Raw genomic sequence first — 24,575 nt, 5'->3', positions numbered from 1 at the left:
CATTTTGATGAAGCACTGTTTAAGGTAATTTAGAACCCTATCCTATCTATCATCTATCTATCTGTCTGTCTGTCTGTCTGTCTGTCTGTCTGTCTGTCTGTCTGTCTATCTATCTATCTATCTATCTATATCCTTCTTCCTTCCTTCCTTCCTTCCTTCCTTCCTTCCTTCCTTCCTTCCTTCCTTCCTTCCTTCCTTCCTTCCTTCCTTCCTTCACTCACTCATCCCACATTTTGATGAAGCACTGTTTAAGGTAATTTAGAACCCTATCCTATCTATCATCTATCTATCTATCTGTCTGTCTGTCTATCTATCTATCTATCTATCTATCTATCTATCTATATCCTTCCTTCCTTCCTTCCTTCCTTCCTTCCTTCCTTCCTTCCTTCCTTCCTTCCTTCCTTCCCACTCACTCATCTCACATTTTGATGAAGCACTGTTTAAGGCAATTTAGAACCCTATCTATCCATCTATATCAATCTATCCCTCCCTCCCTCCCTCCCTTCCTTCCTTCCTTCCTTCCTTTTCACTCATCTCATGTTTCCATGAAGCACTGCTCAACGCAATTTAGAATCCTATCTATCCATCCATATCTATCCTTCCTTCCTCCCCTCCCCGCCCTTCCCACTCACTCATCTCGTGTTTTGATGAAGCACTGTTCAAGGCAATTCAGAACCCTATCTATCCATCTATATATCTATCAATCTATCCATCCATCCATCCATCCTTCCTTCTATCCATCCAACCAACCAACGTTTGGAAATAAACCCCTCAACGTTTTTTCAAAAAAACCCTCTATTGACCATTAAGTGGTACAGAGCAGTAATTAATAACTGACAACTATGGAAGGAAACCAAGAAGCTCAGTCCAGGTTACGAGCGGGGAGCAACTGGCACAGCAACTGACGCTTAGAGCGGCCAGCCTCTTGGCCTGGTCAGTGCCTGTGGACTTAGTGATGACAAGCTATTGGCAGAGTCAAGTTTGGGAGGGCGTTTTAACAACCTCTCACTTTTCCTTTTGCTGCGCAGGGTCTGACCCACCTTGGAAAAGGAACCCTCACCCTCTGTCCTTACCACAGTGACCGGCAGCTCATGAGCCAGGTTGCTGTGGCCGGCCTCTTGACCGTGCTGGTCTCTTTCCTGGATGTGCGTAACAGTAAGTATCCTTTTTGGATTTTCAGATTGCTTCTGGGTAAAAGCAGGCACCCTCGTTCAAAGTCTCCCTCCCACTGTAGGCGGGGAAGCTTTGGCAAAATGGCTCGGGGGTCCATATTTACAATCACAGTTGCGATGGTCTGTTAATGCGGCTGCCAACCCTAGGGAATCTTTTGCTGCTAGTTCTGGGACGCTTTTTCTCTAGTTCCACCAAGGCCCAAAGCTGCCTTGCTTCACTGAACCGGCCACTTGGGCAGGATATCAGGTTGAGAGGAAGAACCGGTACCATCTTTCGGTTCTCCCTCTATCCCTGCCTCTGATGCACATCCTTGGTTGGTTCTTTGAACAGCCAGGCAAGAACCTTTGCTTTGCAGATGATACAACAGTGGTGAGACTCATCTCCGAGAGGGATGAGTCTGCCTACCGAGATGAGGTGGACCAGCTGCTTTCGTGGTGTGGAGACAATAACTTGGTCCTCAGCACCAATAAGGAGCTTATAGTGAACTATAGAAAGATTAGATCAGACATCCAGCCCTTGCTTATCAATGGAGACGGAGGGGAGTAAGTGGCCAGTTTTAAATTTCTGGGATGTTACCATAAAAGAGGACCTGACCTGGGGTGCTCACATTGCAGCCCTGGTCAAAAGGGCCCAGCAGAGATTATACTACCTGAGGCTTCTCAGGAAACAACAACTGAATGGAAAACTGCTGGTGACCTTCTACCGTTGCACTATAGAGAGTATCTTTACTTACTGCACCTCTGTCTGGTTTGCCAATTGCATGGTGGCAGATAGGACAGCGCTCCAGAGGGTTAACGTCATTGCCCAGAAGATCATGGGTTGCCCTCTCCCCTTTTTGGAAGAGCTTTATAGCTCCCGCTGCCTTAAGGAAGTTCAAAACATTCTCCAAGATCTATCTCATCCTCGGAACCTTTTTTTTTTTAACTATTACCATCTGGCGGATGGTACAAAATAATAAAAACAAGAACAGATATGCTGAAAAACAGCTTCTATCCCAGGGCAGTAGCTCTTTTGAATTCTACTGTATAGTGCAGTGTTGGTGGTTTTCGGTTCAATTGTATAGAATGCGAAGGATGTGTGCTTATGTTTAATTTTTATAGTTACAATGTACACTGAAGATGGCATTTAATTTCGTTGTACGAAGTGCAATGACAATAAAGTTAACTAACTAAACTAACCTTAACTTGAGATCCCGGAGAGGCCTGTTATCATTAGTTGATCGAAGTAGTTCCCATATTTTAAGATGACTCTTTCTGTTGGTTTGAGCCATATCTTTTTTTTACAATTAGGGCTTGGTTGGGGATACTTGGTTACATACAGCCCCTTTGCTTTGTGTCAGACGGGAAAAACATTTCTTCTTGGCAAAATGCAAAGGTTCTGAGAGATCAGCCTCTCTTTTACTTCCGTGTCCCGTCCTGGGAACTGTGCGTGGCTGACTCCATCTGGGTTTATGGCATCGTATCTACAGATGTGAGGTGGCATCCAGTGATATTTATTTCTTGTATTTATATCCCCCTAAGGAGCTCAGGGTGGCTTTCAGAGTGGGCCATCCCTAACTTAACCTCATCAACAGCAATTTTGTGACATGGACTAACTTACAACAAAATAATAAACTGAAAGATGCCCAAAGGACTTGAAAACAGATAACAGATAATAAGCGCTGGAAGGGACCTTGTAGGTCATCTAGTCCAACCCCCGCCCAAGCAAGAGACCCTACACCATTTCTGGCAAATGGCAGTCCAATCTCTTCTTGAAAGTCTCAAGCGATGGCGCTCCCACAACTTCTGAGGGCAAAAGCTGTTCCATGGATTGATTGTTCTCCCTGTCAGAAAGTTTCTCCTTATTTCCAGGTTGAATCTCTCCTTGTTCAGTTTCCATCCATTATTCCTTGTCTGGCCTTCGGGTGCCTTGGAGAATAGCTTGACCCCCTTCCTCCTCTCTGGGGCAGCCCCTCAAATATTGGAAGATGCTCTCCTGTCTCCCCTGGTCCTTCTCTTCACTTGACTAGCTATGCCCCAGTTCCTGCAACCGTTCTTCATATGTATCCAGGTCCATCCCATAAACCATGTTACACCACTGTCAAACGAACAGAACACGGAGAGGGCACTTCCAGTTTTGGTCCAGTCTCCTCAAACTTTGTCCCTTGTCCTTCTTTCTCTTCTAGTCATCCTTGGGAAGTCCCACTACGTACTCTATGGCCTTGTGGCTGCCATGCAGCCACGCATGCTTGTGACTTTTGACGAGGAGCTGCGCCCACTGCCAGTGTCGGTCAGAGTGGGGCAGGTAAGTGGTCTCAAAAAGAGCAATTGGGCAGGAGTGGTCAGGGTCCTGAGGGTACTTGGGGATCCTGGACCACTTCAGTATTTTGTGTCTGTTGGGGGGGGGCTTGGTTTTGAACTTGGGAGGGCGATTGTCTGAATGTTCTGCCCCCACTGATTCCTGACCTTTTCTTCCAGGCAGTGGACGTGGTGGGTCAAGCTGGGAAGCCAAAGACGATCACCGGCTTCCAGACTCACACCACCCCAGTGCTGCTGGCACACGGCGAGCGGGCAGAGCTGGCCACCGAAGAGCACATACCTGTCACGCCTATCCTGGAAGGCTTCGTAATCCTGCGCAAGAACCCCAACTATGATGTCTGAGTTGCCTGGGGGTTGGGATGCGGGTTGGCAGGATGGACTGTTCTCTCTCTCTCTCTTTTTTTTTTTTGTTACATAAATTGTTTGTCAAAGGAAAATAAACTGTCTTCAAAATAAGGCTGGCTTCTTTTTATTTAAGGGGGAAAATAGGATGGGAGCTTTTTTATTTTGGGCTGCAGGATTGGGAAAAGGTAAGGCTTGAAGGAGTTGGACTTTACAAGCTTTGAGCGGAGGCTGCCTTGAGTCTTTGTAGTACCTGTACCTTGACAGGGCCATCCTGCTGTAATATGTGTTTTTTAAACTGGTTTGATTGGACTCCGAGCTCCTTAGAGTTGCGTAAAACCATATCATGAGTGGCAAATAAATGTGATAACAGTAACAAAAGGCACCTCTGCTTGGAATAGCAAGCTTACATCCTGTGACAATATCTGTAACACCATCAAACATTCACATCTGCCTACCCCAGGTCCTTGGGAAGGACTCGATCATCTTCCAGTGACCCCATAATCCCTTCTTGGGTGGAGTCTGGGCAACTGAATGAAGGTGGGTGTTTACTGGCTAGACGCCCTTCCTGTCACCAATGCGGAGTTATATTCAGCAGATACACTGCTTAAAAAAAATAAAGGGAACACTTAAACAACACAATGTAACTCCAAGTCAATCACACTTCTGTGAAATCAAACTGTCCACTTAGGTAGCAAAACTGGCTGACGATCAATTTCACCTTTCAAATGGAATAGACAACAGGTGGAAAGCATAGACAGTTAGCGAGACACCCCCTTTTAGGATATGCAGAGTAGAGAAAGTGTAAAAAGGATGCCACAGAAAGTCAAGACATTTTCATACAACTGAACTTGGGTTACCAATACCTTTCATTCTATCTGACCACATCTTCCTAATTTTGCAAACGATCCATGCTTCTATTCCACCTGTGCCATTGGTGGGTTTCAAATAATTCCACCACCGGTTCGCCGAAAATGTGAGCGCACACATCTATGCGCCATATCATCTACTGCATTTTGTTTTCTAAATTCACTTATTTTTAACATCAGAATCAGAATAGAGCTAGAAAGGACCTTGGAGGTCTTCTAGTCCAGCCCCCCTGCTCAAGCAGAGACCCTATAGCACTAGCCCTTAGACTTATATACACCGTGCTTTCTAGCCCTCTCTAAGTGGTTTACAGAGTCAGCCTCTTGCCCCCAACAATCTGGGTTATCCTCATTTTACCCACCTTGGAAGGATGGAAGGCTGAGTCAACCTTGAGCCTGGTGGGATTTGAACTGCCAAATTGCAGGCAGCTGGCTGCAGTAGAAGTAGCTTGCAGTACTGCCCTCTAACCACTGCGCCAGAGGCTCTATACTAGTGATGGCTAAACTTTTCGACACCGAGTACTCAAAGCGTGCACACAAACCCCTCAAATGCAATGTGCACACGTTCCCGGTGCATACGCCCTGCCCCATGAACATCCCCCTGCATGCATTCCTCCCCCACACATACGTGGCAGAGACCCGAAGACCAGCTGACTGGCAGGAGGCATATGCACATGCACAGCAGCTGTGAGCTGGGGCGACGGTGTGCCATAGGTTTGCTATCATGGCCCTATCCCATTCCAGACAAGGGGCTGTCCAGTCTCTTCTTAAAAACCTCCAGTGGTCGACCACCCACAACTTCTGAAGGGAGCTTCTGTTCCACTGCTTAATTGTTCTCACTGTTATCTATCCAACTGTATCGCTATTATCAACAGTATTATCACTGTTATCTATTCCACTTTATTTTATAGATTTAGAATAGAATGACAGAGTTGGAAGGGACCTTGGAGGTCTTCTAGTCTAACCCCCTGCTTAGGAATTTGTCTTGGTGCATATGCTCTCAGTGTATATAAAAAGAAGAGATACATTCGTCAAGAGTCAAGAATCATAAGGTACAACACTTAATAATAGTCATAGGATACAATAAGCAATCAAATCATACTAGGAAACAGTCAATAAAAATTGTTAGGATACAAGCAACAAGGTTACAGTTAGAATAGAATAGGATAGGATAGAATAGAATAGAATTGAATTCTTTATTGGCCAGGTGTGATTGGACACACAAGGAATTTATCTTGCTGCAGATATTCTCAGTGTACATAACAGAAAAGACATTCGTCAAGAATCATCAGGTACAACACTTAATGATAGTCATAGGGTACAAATAAGCAATCAAATCATACTAAGAAACAGTCAGTATAAATCATAACAGTCAATATAAATATCTTCAAATAAGAAAAGCGATGCTGCTATACATAGACATCACCAAATGTAATATATAAACATCAAATGGACTATATTATTGCCAAAAAGGAGGTTGAGAGCTCAATCTAGCATCAAAGATGTGGCCAGGTACTGAGTGTGGAAAAGTTCAAGCTCCAAGTTAAGCTAAAGAAGAAAGCCAGTTAGTTTCCACAATATGGTCTTGAACATACTGTATGTACAGTATACACCATTATCAAGGAGAACATCAGCAACAGCATTAGCCTTTAGACTTATATACCACTTCACACTGGTTCATAGCACTCTCTGAGTGATTTACGTCAGTATATTTTCCCCAACAATCTGGGTCCTCATTTCCCAGCCCTGGAAGGATGTAAGGTCAACCTTGAGTTTGTCAGGATCAAACTCTTGGTTGTGGGCAGAGTTGTCCTGCAACACTGCATTTCTCCCACTGTGCAACCACGGCTCAGGAACTTTTTGCTATTGAAGAGCAAAATGTGGTTGCACGCCCATTTGTATGTTATGTTAGACAGCAGGTTTGGCCTAATGGTTAACGCACCAGCCTAGAAACCGGGAGACTGTGGCTTCTACTCCCATTTTAGGTATGAAAGCCATCTGGCTGACTTTGGGCCAGTCATTCTCTTTCAGCCCAATTTACCTCATGGGGTTACTTGGAGAAAAAGTAGGAGGAGAAAGGAATATTAAGTATTTTCACTGCCTTGAGTTACTTATATATAAAGTAATAAACACAGGATTAAAAAAAATCTAATAAAATGCTTATGCAGCAAGAAGGCTGTGTAGAATTTAGCATGTTGTATGAACACAGCTGGAATCTCAGAATCCAGATATTCCATTTACTGTAATTTATGGCTGAATTACATAAAACATTACAATGGAAAGGACACATTATAGGGCTGCCTTCTTATCAAGTATGAAGATTTAGGCTCTAGAAGCCAGGCCAAGAGGCAGGGAACCAAGTAAAACTTCCTTGGATCTCCTCTTTCTCAGTAACTGAGAAGCAAGCTGTACTGATATTTTTATTGATTGATTTAAACGATTTCTAGAGCTGCCCATTTCAGAGTAATGATTCTGGATCATGTATGGAAACTTAAAAAACCCCAAATACATCTATGTCTATGCATGCTTAACTAAACTACCCAGGAAATGACATCCACACACTGAAGAGTCAACCGACTGTGGTTTTAGTTAAGTTACGCAAACCAAGTTCATTCAGTTAGGTGCTCAACTTATTATAGCAGTGTTTCTCAATCTTGCCCACTTCAAGATCTGCACACTTCAGTTCTGTGGGGAATTCTGGGATTTGAAGTTGGCAAATCTTAAAACTACAAAGGTTGAGAAACATTGCTATTAGGGCAATCCAGAAAGCAGGTTAATTAAAAAGTCAAGTTTAAGAAGGCACACCGGGAATAGAATTTGCATTTTAGGCTGCAGTCTCCTAATTGGGTTATTTCCGAAAAGACTCCTCTGAAGAATTAAGATTTTAAAAAAGGAAGTTTTTGGGGGTGGGGGAAGAAGCTGTTGGTATTAATGAATTCAAAGGCTACGCCCTCATGAAACTCCTCTTCTGTGGTGGATTAAGAACGTTACAGATGGACGTTTAAAATGTGTTTAACAAAAACACACCCATATATAACACATATATTAACATAATAGCACCTTTCCTAGGTGAGTGCTGATTAATGTCATTTGTTTTCCTTTTTTCAATATTTTGGCGATTTGTAATTTAGCAGGTCTTGAATAAATTGTTATTTATTATTATTAATATCTTTTATTCATTAAACATGAAAACCAGTCAACTGAACATTAAAAAATGTATCAAATACCAGTGACTGGTGCTAATGGTTGATACGGGTTGCTGCCTGGGTATCAAACCAAATACCTTCAAATTATTATTATTTTCATCATCACTATCATGGATTTAAAAGAGCTTTATAGCTGGACGACTGGCGCTTCACGGGGACTCCACCCCAACCGGCTTTGAAGACGTGCAACCCGCTCGCTCCAAAGACACCGGGAATGGGAACCGCTCACACGCCAACACGTGTCAGCCCGCCGGTAGCGTTGGAAGCGTGGCGATGGGGAAAAAAAAAAAAAAAGGCCGGAAGCCGGCGAGCGTCACGTGACGCAGGCGCCGTTCCTCCTCGTGGGAGGTCACATGACCGAGGCGCCGTGTCGGCTGGGCGAGAGCGGTCAGCTGACCCGCCGGGGCGCCCTTTCTTCTCTCCTCGAGGCCGGGGAGGGGAGGAAAGGAGGGGAAGGAAAAAAAAAAGCATGGCGCGGGTCACGTGACGAGGGCCTCTCTCTTTTTTTTTTCTTCCCGCCCCTCCCTTACCCCCTCAACCCTCCTCCCTAGCGAGGCTTCAGGCGAGCCCCGCCCCTTCCCCCCCCTCCTCCTCCTCTTCTGGCCCTCGCCCCGTGACCGCCCCTCCTCCCCTGCCGGCCCCGCCCCTCCCCTCGGAGCGGCTCCGGAAATGGTCGTGCTGGGCTTCGCTGCGGCTGCGTTGGGTCTCGCTCCCCGGACTGAAGGCAACTGAAAGGTACCCCGCGCGGGTCGGAGGGGCGCGCGAGAGTAGGCCGCGGCGCGGGTGGAGGTACTGAGGGGTGTGTGTGTGTGGGGGAAGGGGGTTGGGGGGCGGCGGCTGGGCGGGGACCAGGCTAAGCCCCGCCCCCTCCGCCGGGCTCTCTTCTCCCTTCTCTCCCTCACCGCGTCGCGCCCTGACGGGGGTTTCGGCCGCCATTGCTCCCTTCCAGGCCTCGCCTCAGCACCACGTGGGAAGCCCAGGCCGGAGGGAGGCCCTGGCCTGGGACAGGCCGCGTGGAGCTCTACTCCCCCCACACACACACACACCCCTCCTTCCTACCTCAAGGCCGGCTCTTCCCTTCGGCCCGCTCCATTTTGTCTCCCTTCCGCTTCCCATCGCCCACCCAGCCCCGGGACCCGGCGGGGGCTCCCTTTTCTCTCCCACCGACGACGTGGATTGGGGACCCCTTGTGTGAAACGAACAACAACAAAAAAAGACTTCCCTCCCCACCGAAGCCGGCATGGCCTGCCTACAAAGAGCCGCCGGCTGGTTGAAAGAGCCGAAGAGCCGGCTGCTCTGGAGAGGCCTCTTTTCCCTCTCGCCCTTCGGCTTTCTTGGACTCTGACCTCTCAAAAACGCCTTGGCTGCCGCCAAGAACCGACGCTGAATTTCCTTCCAGGGCCCCTTTTTTCTCTCCCCCCCCCACCGCCGCAAACACACCACATACACACACAAATTCAGGATTTATTGGCTTCGGGGGGGCTTCTCCGGAAACGTCTCCCCTCTGCCCTTCTTCCTCCGAGTAAATTTAGCTTTTTTTCTCTCTCTAACCTTTTCTTTGCGTGTGAGAAATGCTGAGGGCTCTCCTGTCTGCCAGCGAAGAATGACGGGGATTTGAGGCCCATAAAAAAAAACCTGGTTTGGCTAGTTTTATCTACGGCCGGTTTTCTATATTCACTCTTATTTTGTGTGCTCTTGGAAGCTTGAGCTTCAGAAGCAAACAGGCTCTCAGCAATTGGGGCATTATGTCGTATCTGTTCCTTTGGGAGAACTGCTGAGAGCCTTTAGTTTAGTTTAGTTTACTTTGATGGTCATACAACGAAATCAGACACAGTCTTTAGTGCACATCATGACCGTGAAAATAAACAAACACGCATCCTTCACCCTTCACACATTGAACTGAAAAATCCCAACACTGCACTCACTATACAGCAGAATTCAACAGAGCTACTGCCCTGGGATAGAAGCTGTTTTTCAGCTTATTTGTCCTTGTTTTTATTATTCTGTACCGTCTGCCAGATGGTAATAGTTCAAAAAAAGGGTTCCCAGGATGAGATGGATCTTTTGAGAATATTTGAGAATGAGTTGTTATTTGAAAAATATTTCCTTTCCCTGCTGGCTGTAAGCTCTTATCCTACCATACCTGTTAGCTATGCCCTCTCACGCAATAATAAGAATCATACCAAACAAAACCTTTTCTAGGGAGTCTCCATCCTTTATGTTTATTGGTATCCTGCCTTTTATTTTTACAAATAATGCAAGGCTGTGAATGTATCCAACACACCTTCCTCCTCCCTATTTCCCCTACAACTACAACCCTGTGAGGAGAGTTGGGCTGAGAACAAGTCACCCAGCTGCCTTTCATGGCTAAGGCAGGACTTGAACTTGGGGTTTCTGGCTTCCTAGCCTGGTACTAGACCAAATTGGTTCTTGTCTCTCTTTTTACACTTTTACTTGTTGGGATAAGTCCAAAGGCCTACTCTTTATGTATAGCCAAATTGAGCAAGAATTGTAAATAATTTTGCACTGGTGAAGTACTATACAAATGATTAATGAATCAGAACATCCAGTTCTGCAGCTGGCTTTTCCCTGCAAATATCCTTGGAGGTAGAAGTCCCTCCCACTCTTGAATCATGGCTTGTTGAAGGCCTAAAAAAATCCTGTTTCCTGAACCATTCATCGCACCTGAAACCATTGAGCCTTACTTGGACCCAGAATCCCATACCAGTTCAGTGAGAATGTTATTTGGGCTGTCATCAATTTGGTCATACCAATAGTGTCTACAAAAACAGACCATGTAAACACAGAATTTATGAGCTTTCTTGCTACCTTTGAGCAGCAAAGCTACAATCTGTGTAATGATAGTCTCCTAGTATGTTTGAAGTAAAACCAGATGCTTATATAACACATATTCTTAGACAAAAACCTCTTTCCCCACCTATTCCTTTCCTACATGAGCTTGTTCCTGTCCCCTCCCATCTTATCTGTAGAACCCAGAATCTAAGGCACTGCACTATCTAGGATGTGTTTGCCATGTTCTTGCACAAAATTTGAAGAGTCTGAGCCTTCAGTCAGTTAACAATATTGGTAATATTTGTAGAGTAACTTCAGTCTATAAATTTAAGTATAAGCAGCCGGTAATCTGATTCATTTCTCAACCAGTGTCTCTGAAACAAATTACTATAGTTGTTTCTATCACATTGAATGTATCTCTGAATTTATAGCGGCATGAGATTTTGCTTTTTTTAAAAGTGACTTATGTATCATCTTAACTTAAAATGTGAATATCATATAAAGGGTTGGTTTGATTTCACAAATTGCATTGCTCTTTTGATGTGTTTCTAAGCCTTTAAATGTTTTTTTTTTTTGGGGGAAGAATGTTTTTACTTAAATGAAAAACTTCTGTTTGCAATTTCAGATCCCTTACTCTCTTCCTTCCAAGACTTCATTGATCTCTAAAAGCCATATCAAATCATATCACATGATGGTGGCCATGATAAAATACTTTCATGTTGTTTCCAAGAAAACTACAGGTAGTCCTTGATTTATGACCATACATGTAATAACCATTCAAAGTTAATACTGGTGCTGAAAAAAGTGACTTAGGACCAATCCTTATGACCATTACAGCATTCCCTGCAATCATGTGATCAAAATTTAGTCAGTTGACAATCCCGGGGCCAAGTGGTCACAACCTCCAGTCTTCCCAAAAGGCTTTCAACAAGCAGCGACACTGGGAGATACCACCTTTGCTTAATGGCTGCAACATTTGCTTAACAATCCTGGTAAAATAGATTGTAAAAATTGGACGATTCACTTAACAACTGCATCACCTAGCAATGCAAATTCTGGGCCAATTGTGGTCATAAGTTGAGGACTACTTGTACTTCTCTACAAATAGAACATCTGAAGTCCAAGCTTATACCTCAACTTCTAATACACAGAAAAGTTTCCAAGAAGTAAGGGGTGCTTATAGAATTTCATGGTTTAAAAAATGGTTGGGGTTCACTTTCAAATAGAGAAAATGAGTCCCAACACAATTTTTTTTTGAAAGAATATTTTATAGGTATGTTTCCTTCTTGCAAACGCTTTCCCATGATATAAGATGGGGTGTCATCTTGGATTTTCCCTGATACTTTAATTCAGAATCTGCCCTCTTTTCTTCCGTCAGTAAAGCCACTTTAAACCTGATGACCTTAGATGTGGCTCCCAAACATCTTGCTTGTCACCAACTTGAGCAGGTTTCATGTTTCGCGAAGGCTTATGCCTTTTATTAAAATGTGACCAGGCTCCTGATCCTTTGCCAGGTTGAGCAAGTTTCTTGTAAAAGCTGTGGGGTTTTTTTCCCTCTGCGATTAAATGTGAATTAGCAATGTATAAATATTAGGAAATAATCTCATTCTGTAAAGATGGAACATCCAAAGAGCCATTTGCTTTCCCTCTCCATTGCCTTTTGTAAGTCTGACAGCCCACTAACTTTGTGTAAACTTAAGGTCACTCAAAAAGATACTTTCTAGAGCAGGGGTGTCCAACCTTGGCAACTTTAAGACTTGTGGACTTGCAAAGCTTTGCTGGCTGAGGAATTCTGGGAGTTGAAGTCCACAAGTCTTAAAGTTGCCAAGGTTGGACACCCCTGTTCTAGGGCATAAGTAAAGTCCAGATAACCATTGTCTCATCTAGCACCCCCTTGTTGTATTGGGCAATCCCTGTAAACATTCTTGGTTTGCATTTGCAATGCTGGCTTGTAATTTTCCACTTATGACCGCAATTGAGACTAGAATTTCTGTTGCTAAGTAAGACATTGAGTACATTTTGTCCCATTTTACAACCTTTCTTGCCACAGTTGTTCAGTGAATGACCGCAGTTAAGTTAGTAAGATGATTGTTAAGTGAATCTGCATTCCATGTCAGGTCGCAAAATAGGATTACATGACCTTGGACACTGAAACTCATAAATATATGCTGGGGATGCTGCAATAGTCATAAACGTTCCTAAGTCAGGTTTTTTTTTTTTTTCAGTGTCGTAATTTTGAACAGTCAATAAACAACTCTGGTAAATTGAGGACCGCCTGTATGTCAGAAATCCCCCCTCACCATGTTCCGTTTATGGAATTCTGACCTTACTCTCCCAGTTTCATTTTTTCCCTCAGGTTGGAAAGCCATAGAATATTGGGGGCTTCTCACTCCTTGCTCCCCCAGTGCCCCCTCCCATCAGGAAGGGAAGGGGAAAAATAAGGATTTGAGCCAGGAGCCAGTCTCTCAACTTAGTGCCCTCCAGATGTGCTAACAGCAATAGCACTTAAGACATGTATCACTTTACAGCCTCTCTTAAGCGGTTTACAGAGTCAGCCTATTGCCCTCAACAATCTGGGTCCTCATTTTACCCACCTCGGGAGGATGGAAGGCTTAAGAGCATGGCTTCCATCTTCCCCAGACAGTATATCTAGTAGACCACAGGTAGACCACAATTGAACCCAGAATTTAAGTGAGTTTTGCCCTGTTTTATGACCTTCCTTGCCACAGTTGTTAAGTGAATCACTGCAGTTCTTAGTCACCCGGTCTTTTAAGTGAATCTGGCTTCCCCACCCCCACGTAGCTTGACCAGGTTACAAAAAAAGGGATCCCATGACCCAGGGACACTGACCATCATCGATGTGAGTCCGTTGCCAAATGTCTTTGGAGTGTAAATCACGCAACCGTGGGGGAGGCTGTGTGTGTGAAAAGCGGTCCCTGAGTGCCGTTGTAACTTCCAACGGCTGCTGCGTGAACTGTTGTAAGTCGAGGACTATCTGTAATTGTACACCACCTCCTTTGCCAGTTCGAATCCCACCAGGCTCATAGTTGACTCAACCTTCCATCCTTCAGAGGTGGGTAAAACGAGGACCCAGATTGTTGGGGGGCAATAGGCTGACTCCCTAAACCAGGGTCTCCAACCTTGGCAACTTTTAAGCCTGGGGGACTTCAGTTCCCAGAATCCCCCAGCCAGCAAAGCTGGCTGGGTGGATTCTGGGAATTGAAGTCCCCCAGGCTTAAAAGTTGCCAAGGTTGCTTTAAACCGCTTAGAGAGGACTGTAAAAGCACCATGAAGCGGTATGTAAGTCTTAAGTGCTATTGCTAACCTACGGGGTCAAGCCGTTGTCGTGTGGGGCCCTTCCCACGTGCAAAGAGCATTCGGGAACCTCCCGTGTTTCCCCGTTCGTGTGTTCCGAGGAGCTTAGACGCGTGCGTTTGGGGAAGGCGGGGGTGTGTGTGTGTGCAAGGGAAGAGAACCTGCTCCGGCTGGCGAGAAAGGGAAGATTTCCCCCTTAAGCGGATCCCAAACGCCTCCCCCCCCCCTCCCAAGAGCTAGTTTTCCTTCCTGCCTCGCGCGCACGTGGTGGGGAAAGAGAAGCCGGACCCGCTTTGCGGCCGGTCGCTTCCTGGGAACCGGCGCCAGGCCTCCCCCCCACCCCCGCCCCGGTTCTCTGCTCCTCCTTTTCCTCGCTAGGCCCAAAGCCCGCCGGCCCCACGTGTTCTTCCTCTTCCTGCCTGCCTGCCTCCGTTCCTCGCCTTGCCCGAGGCCGTGGCGGGGTTGGCCTCGGTGCGGCTCCTCCTCTTTCTCCCCTCCTCCTCCTCCTCCTCCTCCTCGCTGGCTGCCGCTGCTGCCATCGCGCCGGTCGTCGGCTCGGCGTCCGCCTCTGCGATCCGGCCCGGCCCCACGTGCTTCGGGCCGAAATCGGTAAGATGGCTCGGTAAGAAGAAAGGGAGAGCCGCCGCGGCCGGGCTTTGGGCCCGCCTTCCCGGCTTTCTCCGCACCCAGGCTCTGTTCTCGCCGCCGCTGCTGCCGCGTGGGCCTGACGGTCGCTTTGCCTTCTTCCCCGTCTGGGGCCGCCCGGCTGGGACACGTGTCCTTGGATCAGGCGGATCTGGCCTGCTTTTCCGGCAGCCGGGCCGGCCGGTGCTGGCCGAAAGAAGGGAGAGGCGTCCCGGAGCCCGAGGGTGGGGGAGATTGGAGGTCCCTTTCGGGCCCCCACGTGCTCTCCGTGGGAGGGGTCGAGCCTGAAGTCCGTCTCGCCTTTCTGCTCGGCGGGCTGCCCGGATTGGGGGGCCCTTTTGGAAGAGGGAAGCGTAAGACCTGGCTTCGGGCTATTCTTTCTCTGCTGGGGGCTCCCCCCCTCCCCAAAAGGGCCCCTCCCCTCCTTTTTCCAGCTGCCTTCTGTCTCTCCCCCCCTCCCTCCCTCAGCCCTTTCCCAGAGGGGCTCTTAGGGAAAACCTCTCTCCCCTTGTAAAGATGGGAAGGATAAATAAGCCTTGGCATCTTGCCTGGGCTCTTCCTCTTCTGGGTTCTTTTTATTTGGTGGGTCTCCCAATTATTTTTGGGGGGGTGGGGAACGGCGGTGGCTCCTTGTCTCCCCTGCCTCCACCATATGTTCCTCCCGGGAAGGAGGCTCCTAGGCTGGTATCTTAACCTGGTTTTTCCAGGCTTCCCTGGGATGGAATGTCTGACTTGGCTTTGACAGGTGTTTGTATAGACAGACAGTCAGGGGAGACGTGGTTAGTTAGTGCCTGCAGTTAAAACCACTCATTTTCTTCCCAGCCTGGTTGACTACTGCCACGGAGGTGGGAATCCTATGGGGATTAAAGGGAATTTGTGTGTCTGTCTGTGGAGCAAACTCCAGTGCTCCTTAATGAGGGGAGAAGGAGGACATTTTGAACCTCTCCTGCACGTTTCCTGGTTTTCTTAAATTCCGGCTTTAAGGGAAGCCGGGTTCCAGGGAAAGTTGGTTAATTTAACCAAGTCACATTTCGTTCTGGCTGACTCTCTTCTTCAAGCCTACTCCCTGGCAGTGGGCAGAATCTACGCTCATTTTGATGAGTGTATTGGATTAGTAGAAGGGAGAGCAGTGTTGTAATTGAATTTTTCTCTCTCTCTCTCTCTAGCAAGAAAGGCTGTGCTGCGGGAATACAGTGGTTCTCCTTTCTAACTCTGGAGACATGGGTGTGTGCCTCCAAAGAAGGGCTGGGAAAATATTTGAAATTCCTAAGCTACAGGATAAAGACATTTAGGAATGAACCCTGAATAAGGATGGAAGGGGTCACTCTTATGTGAAAACAGTTCCCTTCTTTTCATCCCTGATCAGTAGCCAGTAAAGTCCGGGCAAATAAGTTTTTAAAACCAGGTTAGAGGGTGATGATAGTGGCAAAGTTATTGTTTATAAGGTGCCTCCCATTGTATTTCTCAGGGAAAGTTTTTCAAATACAGATAATTCTTGACTTATGACCATATAGGAACCCAAAAGCTTTGTTGCTGTGTGAGATACTAACTGAATTTTGCCCAATTCTAAGCCCTTTCTTTCCACATTTGTTAAGCGACTCACAGCTGTTAAATAAGTAACATGGTTGCATGATTGTTGAATGAATCTAGTTTCCCCATTGACTTTGCTTGTCAGAAGCTTGCAACTTGACCCCGGGACACTGCAACTGTCATAAATATGAGTCGCTTATCAAACATCCAAATGGAAATCACATGACCATGGGGATGCTGCGACGGTCGTAAGTGTGAAAAATGATCATGTCCCTTTTTTTCAGTGCCGTTGTCATTTCAAACGGTCACTAAGCAAACTGTTGTAAGTCTGGGACTACTTTGGGCTTTTGGTAAAGGAGAAGGTTTGTAGCTCAGGATTGAAATGAAGGGTCCTTGGTCCTGTTTTCTTGCAGCCAAAGGTTGTTTTCTTATTGGCTTCCTTCTCTCTCTCTCTCTCTCCCTCCCTCTTTCTTTCTCTCTCTCTCTCTCTCCTTCCCTCCCACTCTTTCTATCTTCCTCTCTCCCTCCCTCCCTCCCTCTCTCTCTCCCTCCCTTTCTTTCTCTCCCTCTCTCTCTCTACCTCCCTCCCTCTCTTTCTCTCCCTCTTTCCTTCTCTTTCTATCTCTCCCTCCCTCTTTCTCTCCCTCTCCCTCCCTCTCTTTCCCTCTCCCTCTCTATCTCTCTCCCCCTCCCCCTCCCTCTCTTTCTCTCCCTCTCTATCTCCCTCTCTCTTTCTCTCCCTTCCCTCTGTCCCTCCCTCTCTCTCTCTCTCTCTCTTTCCTTTCTATCTCTCCCCTCTCTCTCTCTCTCTCTCTCTCTCTCTCCTCTCTCTCTCTCTCTCTCCTCTCTCTCTCTCCTTCCCCCTCTCTTTCTCTCTCTTTCTCTCTCTCCCTCCCTCTCTTTCTCTCCCTCTCTTTCTCTCTGAGTATTCCTGTCTGCTGCCTGATGAATTCAGGGTTCTTCTCAAGTATCCTCAATGGATTGTGTTTCTACCATTGACATTTATGAGTTACAAGATTAAGTGGTAGACCATGAGTTGTTTGCCTGGGAAGGGGGGGTGTATATAAATTAAATAAATAAAAATAAATTAGAAATATAAAAATTTATAAGTAGATAAAATGATGGAAGGTCCTAGTTAAAAAAGGCATCCCCTCTCTCAGTATTCTCATGATTAAGAATCAGTGCTTTTGGGTACCTCTGCAATCTGGAATTCCATAATGGGGAAAAAATGGAGAGGTTAAAGTCGGTTATTTGATAAACCACTGTAGCTGCCTGTTCTGTACTGGGAGCCTAATAGCAATATTTCGTATTTCATTAAAAAAAAAAAAACCTTTGTGTTTTGTTTTGATTAAATGTGCAAAAAAGAGTCCTGTATAAATATTAAGTATTGCTGTTTTCATGAAGCAGCTCAGGAGCTGATCTATGGGATTGTGGCTTCTCCCAGGGCTTGTGAAAAGTGAGTTTGTGACCCAGCTGGATTTTAGCCCAAGGCCTTTCAAGGGTCCAAGGACATAACCCTCTACATCTTGCCACAGTAGCTGCCTTTCACCCAGCAGTCACAGAGGCTGATTTAATATCTGGGAAATTACATGTGCTCACTTTACCGTGTCATTACTTATTGCATTGATATTGTGTGTGTGTGTGTGTGTGTGTGTGTGTGTGTATGTATACACACACATTTTCTCTGAGAATCGAGGCACCCAGCGTAACTTTATCCCAACAACAACAGTGTGGGAGTACATGGAGATTCTCAAGTCACCCAAGCCTCATAGTTGTCTCAGAGGTGCTTTTTTCTTTCTTTAAAAGGCTACCGGACTGTTTTTTTTTCCTTGAGGACGAAGAAAATGAAGCAAAACGTTTTTTCTTCTTCTTCCTCAAAGGAAAAAAAAAACACCTGTTTTTTGAAGAAAAAAAGGACCTTTGAGATAACAGTGTGGGAGAGTGCTTGGCTCCACAATTTTCCAGTCCAGGGCTTTCCAATCTTGGCAACTTTAAGCCTGGCAGACTTCAACTTCCAGAATTCTGGCTGGGGAATTCTGGGAGTTGAAGTCCTCCAGGCTTAAAGTTGCCAAGGTTGGAAAGCCCTGCTCCAATCAACTTTGTATTTCCGTGTGAGGACCTGACCTATGATCCAGGTCCATCTCATTAACCCCTCTGCTATACCTACTACAGGTAATCCCCAATTTACGACCACAATTGAGCCCAAAATTTATATTTTGCTTAAATGGAACATTTGAGCGAGTTTTGCCCAGTTGCAACGGCTTCTCTTGCCCCCGTTGTTAAGTGAATCATTGCAACTTTTAAATTAGTAACACGGTTGTTAAGTGAATCTGGTTTCCCCACAGACTTGACTTGTCAGAAGATCGCCAAAGGGGATCCCACGGCCCTGGGATACTGACCGTCACAAATAGGAACCAGATGCCAAGCACCTGAATTTTGATCATGTGACCATGGGGGATGCTGATGCGGTCGTGTGAAACATGGCCATAAACTCTTTTTTCCCCATGCCATTATAACTTTGAAAGTTCACTAAATGAACTGTTGTAAGTCGAGGACTACCCTGGGCTGAATGGGGCTAAGATACACATCTGTTATGTGCACAATGAAAAAAGTTTAAAGAAACTGTACATACCTTCATTGACAGACGAAGTGTGCTTTCTTCATGTGGGAAAACGCAGAGTTTTCTGTGTAGAAACAGGGTGACCATTATTTACAGTTTCTAATGGCACGGTATCTCTAGCTCAGGGCTCTGGAGCCACATGCGGCTCTTTTGGCCCTCTGCTGTGTCTCCCTGTTGGCTGACGCCACCAGTGGCGGGCCCCTCCCTTCCCTGTCACTCCTCGCCTGGCCTAAGAAGGCAAGGGTGATGGTGGAGGATGGAGACTCCCTCCATATTCCAGAGCAGGAGGTGACTGGGTGAGAATGAGTGACGTCGAGTTGGCCATACCCATCCAGTCACACCGGTTGTTAATTTATTGGCTGCCAGGGTTTTCTTTTCTGCGGGAAACGGATCCAAGTGGCTCTTTGAGCGTTTAAGGTTGCAGACCCCTGCTCTAGTAAATGACCTACAGGTAGTCCTCCGCTTACAACCTTACGTTTAGTGACTGTTTGAAGTTACAACAGCACTGAAAAAAGTGACTTACAATGGTTTCTCCCCCTTATCAGCATCTCCATGTGATCAAAATTTGGAGGCTTGGCCGCTGGCTCATATTTATGACCAAGGGTCTTCAAACTTGGCAAGTGTAAGAGTTGTGGACTTCAACTCCCAGAATTCCTGAGCTAACATGACCGGTGGAGGGATTCTGAGAGTTGAAGTCCTCAAGTCTTAAAGCTGTCAAGTTTGAAGACCCCTGTTTATGACAGTTGCAGTGTCCCGGGGTCTTGTGATCCCTTTTTGCGACCTTCTGATAAAGTTGATGGAGAAACTGCATTCACTTAACAATTGTGTTACTAAGTGAACAACTGCAGCGACTCACTTAACAACTGTGGCAAGAAAGGTGGTAAAATGGGCCCAAACTCACTTAACAACTGTCTCACTTAGCAACGGAAATGTTCAGTTCTTCTTATAAGTTGAGGGCTACCTGTATTTATTTTTAAGCTTGTTCAGTGGAATATTTTATAGTCTTGAGACATGCCCTCTCATTCCGGAAGTCCTTTTCCTATCACCTTCTCGGCCTGTTTTCCCTTGCTTCCTAGTTACTTCCGATTAATCACATAGCCAAAGGAATGAGGTCTTACTTTCAGGAACAGCAGGAAAAAGAACCACAACTTAGGAAGGAGGTACAAAATGTTCCTTTTTGCCCCATTCTCATCCTCATTACTTGAAGAAAATCTTGCTATCCAGGTTTTGGGTAGCTCTTCAGGTGCCTCCTCAGAAAGGACATTTGAGGAAATGATATGGCCAAAGGCAAGGGAAAAAGAAATACATTCTTCCTTTTAATTCTGCTTGTTGAAATGAATATATTGCTTGAGAAGCGAGGTGGACTTATGAGCCAGGAAGTCTCCGATAGAAATCTCCTTTCAGTCATGGGGCTGTTAGTCCAGTCTCCCTATTAAAGGAGTCTTACCACAGCAGGGCAAATGTCCAAGTCATTTTCACTCCTTATGCTGATCAGTAGCTCATCTACTGCCATTGCGTAAATAAGCCAGGTAGTAACTTTCTCCTTACTGTTCCCCCAAATTGGGGTTTATTTTTACACACACACACACACACACACACACACACACACACACACGAAGCCTACAAACTTGAAATTTGGCACGTATGTTCCTTTTGGCTTCTAGGTGCTTACTAAGGAAGGATTTTTTGAAATAACCATCAGAGAATTAGTATTCCCTATATTATTATTATTATTATTATTATTATTATTATTATTATTATTATTATTATTATTATTATTATTATTATTATTACACGCTCTGATGCTAAGGAATTCTATTCCCCTCCCCACCTGAAAAGAAATCTGATCCAAATGCAAAACACAAGCAGAGGAGGGAGTTTCCGTTTTAGTTTCACAGCACCAAGCAGCTTTAGTACAGAACAGTTGAGCTAAGCCACGCCTAGGCTCCTTGCTGTCTACTTGCTCACACAGCAAATACTTTTTCAGTTTCCAAACAGACCTCAACTCTCACATACTGACAGGACGCTAGCCAGATGAATACCGATGGATGCTGGTAGGCAGAGGCAGAATTCCCCCCCCAATCTTCCTCCCCAAAAACTAAGCCCGACCACATAGTTTCATAGCAAATCATGGGTATCGAGCTAGTTTAGAATATTTATATGACTGCCCAACTCAAAACAAACACGGCTTTGGGGCCATGCTAAGCAAAAATGTGAAAGAAGAACAGTATATGCCAGTAAAACACAACAAACAGAGGTAGTCCCTTGACTTATGACCACAGCTGAGCCCAACATTTCTGTTACTAAGTGAGGCAGTTAAGTGAATTTTGCCCCATTTTACAACCTTTCTTGCCATAGTTGTTAAGTGAATCAATGTAATTTTGTTAGTAACACAGTTATTAAATAAATCTGACTTCCCCATTGAGTTTGCTTGTCAGAAGGTTGCAAAAGGTGATCATGTGACTCTGCAACCGTCATAAATATGAGTCACATGACCATGGGGATGCTGCAGTGGTTGTAAATATGAAAAAAGAGTCATAAGTCACTTTTTTCCAGTGCTGATATAACTTTGAACTGTCACTTAACAAATGATTGTAAGCTGTGGGCTACTTATACTTACAATTGTTGCAGTGTCCTGTGGTCATTTGATCACTTTTTGCATCATTCTGAAAAGCAAACTCAATGGGGTTCCACTTAGCAACTGCATCACTTAACAACTGTGGTCATAAAATGGGGCAAAACTCACTTAACAATTACCTTGCTTAACAATGGAAATTTTGGTCTCAGTTGTTGCCATAAGTTGTGGGCATCCTATACTCAGTGAAGGAGACTGGAGCTTAATAGCAATAGCACTTAGACTTACTTAAGAGCCGTGTTGGCACAGTGGTTAGAATGCAGAACTGCGGGCTACTTCTGCTGACTGCCGATTGCCAGCAGTTTGGCAGTTCGATTCTCACCGGCTCAAGGTTGACTCAGCCTTCCATCCTTCTGAGGTGGGTAAAATGAGGACCCAGATGGTTGGGGAGTAAATAGGCTGACTTTGTAAACCACTTGGCGCATTTTCCCCTAACAATCTCTCATTTTAACAACCTCAGAAGAATGGAAGGCTGAGTCAATCTTGAACCAGTCAAGATCGAACTGCTGGCTGTCGGAAGAATTAGCCTGCAATACTGCATTCTAACCACTGGGCCACCACTGCTCTTCACTGCAGGCTCTTAAATAAACTTAGGCCTTGTCTACATAACATCCTCCCTGTTCATGAGAGACTAAACTCTAATGTAGTCACTGCACTTTAATCTGGTATCTTGTGGGAATCTAGTGCATGGGGTCAGTCTGTGGTACAGTGTGTTATGTGATAATTGAGTATGTGGTAATTTGCCAACCCTCTATAAGGACATTGTGCAATCAGGCTATAGAATGTCTTCTATTTTAATGATTTAAATAAATCTTGGGGGTGGGGAGGAGGGGGGGAGATAATCCATGAACCAATTTTGTTTTGGAATAAGTAATATTCTTGCTGTTCACTTAGAATGCCATGTATTCTCAGTTGTACAAGTCGGAGAATGCAAAGCGTGGGTTGTCTCTGCTTCCTTGCTTGAAGACTGAGTCAATCAAAGCTTAGTCCCGCCTCCTTCCACTGCTCGTGCCCAGTTTTTGACTCAGTCTTCATGCAAGAAGACACAAGGAGAGAGTTTTTAGCACTTAGAAGAAAACTGTAGTGGCCCCAGATAGAGCGGGTGGTCTTGCGCTCGGCCATTCTATATTAAAAGAACCGAGGAGTTGAGCGCTCGGTGATCCGGAAGCAAGCAGGAGAACAGAGGGGCCCAGAGGGCAGGATAGGCAAGCACTCGGCTATCCTGAAGCCGTGGAGCAAAGATCAAGCAAAGGACCACCAAACAGCTGATAGGTGGTTAAAAGGAAGCCGTGGCAACGATTCGCATAACAACTGTGGCAGGAAAGGTCATAAAACGAGGCAAATTCATTTAACAGTTCTGTTGAGAAATTATGGGCTCAGCTGTGCTTGTAAGTCCAGGACGACCTTTAGGTGGTGATTATGATGACTAAACTCAAGATGGCAACATACATCATATTCCTGTCTCCTATTTTCCCTTCAACAACAACGCTGTGATGTGAACTGGAGAGGGACTGGCCCAAAATTGCTCATCCAACTTCCATGCCTAAGGGAGGCCTAAAACTCACAATCTCCCACTTTCTAAACCAGCACCTTAAAACCACTACACCAAACTGCCTCTCTACTGTTGGTAGCTATTTGACAATGTCTTCACGCAGTACCTTATTCAGTAATACAGAATTTGTAGTTTTATTTATAGCTGTCATATCTCCCCTCCCTTTTAATTGACATCTAATTTTTGTCTTCCTATAGCCTATATATAGCCCAGTACTGGAAATACTTTCACTGCAGTAAAAAAAAACAAAACCAAAACGTCTTATAAGCTTTTTGAACGTACGTGTATATGCCTAAACTTGGTGGCACCTACATTCATCTGGCTGCCATAAATATTTATCCAACTCTAAATTATAGGGAATCAAACCTTATTACTTAGTAAAGTGTTATCAACTGTTTTCTCTAATGTAAACAGCCTTGCAGAGGTTTTAAATCCTAAAATAGCTGAAGGAAACATTTAAATCACGTTGGTAAGTTTCTTAAATATGTACAAAATGTATTGTCTGGAAGTTGCGGGATCCCATCTGGATCGGTAACTGGGACCAGAGGTTTAGTCTTCTGAGCTTTGGGATTTTTTTCTGGAGCCCCGTCCTCGGGGAAATTCTCTCTAGCCGAGTGTCTGATTCTTAAGACTGAAGAAGCTACTTGGATGAGCAGTGAAACGTTTCAAACCAAAAAGAAAAAAACTTCCAGTTACCATGACTCAACTTCCAGACAACTCTATCTGGATGACTTGAGAGTCTTCATTAACATACAATATTTATTGTTTTGTTATATTTATATCCTGCCCTTCCTTCAGGGGCTAGAGGTGATGTACAGTCCTCAACTTATGACCACAATTGAGCCCAAAATTTAAATGAGACATTTATTAAGTGAAATTTGCCCCATTTTGTGACCTTTCTTGCCCCAGTTGTTAAGTGAACGCTGCCGTTGTAACAATGGTGGCTTAAGTGAACCTGGCTTCCCGATTGACTTTGCTTTTCAGAAAGTCGCAAAAGGTGATCACATGACCCCAGGACACTGCAGTGGTCATAAATACATGCCAGTGGTCATGTGTCCCCAGTTTTGATCACATGACCATGGGGATGCTGCAGTGGTTGTAAGTATGAAAAAAAAACAATTATAAATGGTCCCTTTTTTTCACTGTATAACCATTGAGTAACAGTTTGAAGTTACGATGTTGCTGAATAATTGGTGGTTAGGACTAGTCCTCGGAGTTACGGCTATCAGAGTGTCCTTAATAATCACCATTGGCAACTTTTCCTGCAGGCTTCCCCAGAAAGTCAGTGGGGAAGCCGGCTGGGAAACATCACAAGTTACTGGGATAATATGCTTCTCTCGCCCAACCTCCGCAAGTCTCTTTGCGCTTGGACCGCAATGAACAGTAGTGCAGCTGCGCTGTCCCCGCACACTCTTCTCAACTTCTGCAGTGCCTTTTGCACGCTCCTATGCACCCTTGTGCAGTGCCGGTCACGCACCCCCTTGTCCCCTCCACAATTTGCCTGGTGCCTCTTGTACCCTTAATACCACTGCATACTCTCGCTGACCTGCAAGTCACCTCTTACAGTGCCATGACGCCCCCAAGCCCTTCCAAATCTATGG

General features: G+C 45.3%; 2 protein-coding genes across 40 annotated transcripts in view; both read left to right on the top strand.

Annotated features, from left to right (window-relative positions):
* The window catches only part of PSMD2 (proteasome 26S subunit ubiquitin receptor, non-ATPase 2), a 35,701-nt gene extending 31,775 nt beyond the window's left edge, over nt 1-3,926 (top strand). The window contains exons 19-21 of the mRNA XM_026718881.2: nt 1,029-1,155; nt 3,338-3,456; nt 3,630-3,926. Coding sequence (XP_026574666.1) covers nt 1,029-1,155; nt 3,338-3,456; nt 3,630-3,812 — 429 coding nt within the window. The 3' untranslated portion in view covers nt 3,813-3,926. The remainder of the gene's footprint in view (nt 1-1,028; nt 1,156-3,337; nt 3,457-3,629) is intronic.
* A 4,334-nt stretch (nt 3,927-8,260) lies between these two features.
* Nucleotides 8,261-24,575, top strand: part of EIF4G1 (eukaryotic translation initiation factor 4 gamma 1) — a 126,090-nt gene continuing 109,775 nt past the window's right edge. For 9 of the 39 annotated variants that reach the window (XM_087933603.1, XM_087933597.1, XM_026718880.2 and 6 more), the window contains exon 1: nt 8,522-8,619. The gene's annotated coding sequence lies outside the window, so the exon portion shown is untranslated. Of the gene's footprint in view, nt 8,620-11,302; nt 11,418-14,363; nt 14,991-24,575 lie in introns of those variants that run through there. The other 30 variants (XM_087933592.1, XM_087933584.1, XM_087933577.1 and 27 more) reach the window with 14 other exon arrangements.

This window comes from Pseudonaja textilis, chromosome 4 (genome assembly GCF_049901715.1).
Source record: "Pseudonaja textilis isolate UNSWEBS1 chromosome 4, rPseTex1.2, whole genome shotgun sequence".
NCBI classification, from domain to species: domain Eukaryota; kingdom Metazoa; phylum Chordata; class Lepidosauria; order Squamata; family Elapidae; genus Pseudonaja; species Pseudonaja textilis.
This window is presented reverse-complemented; position numbering and strand designations above follow the sequence as displayed.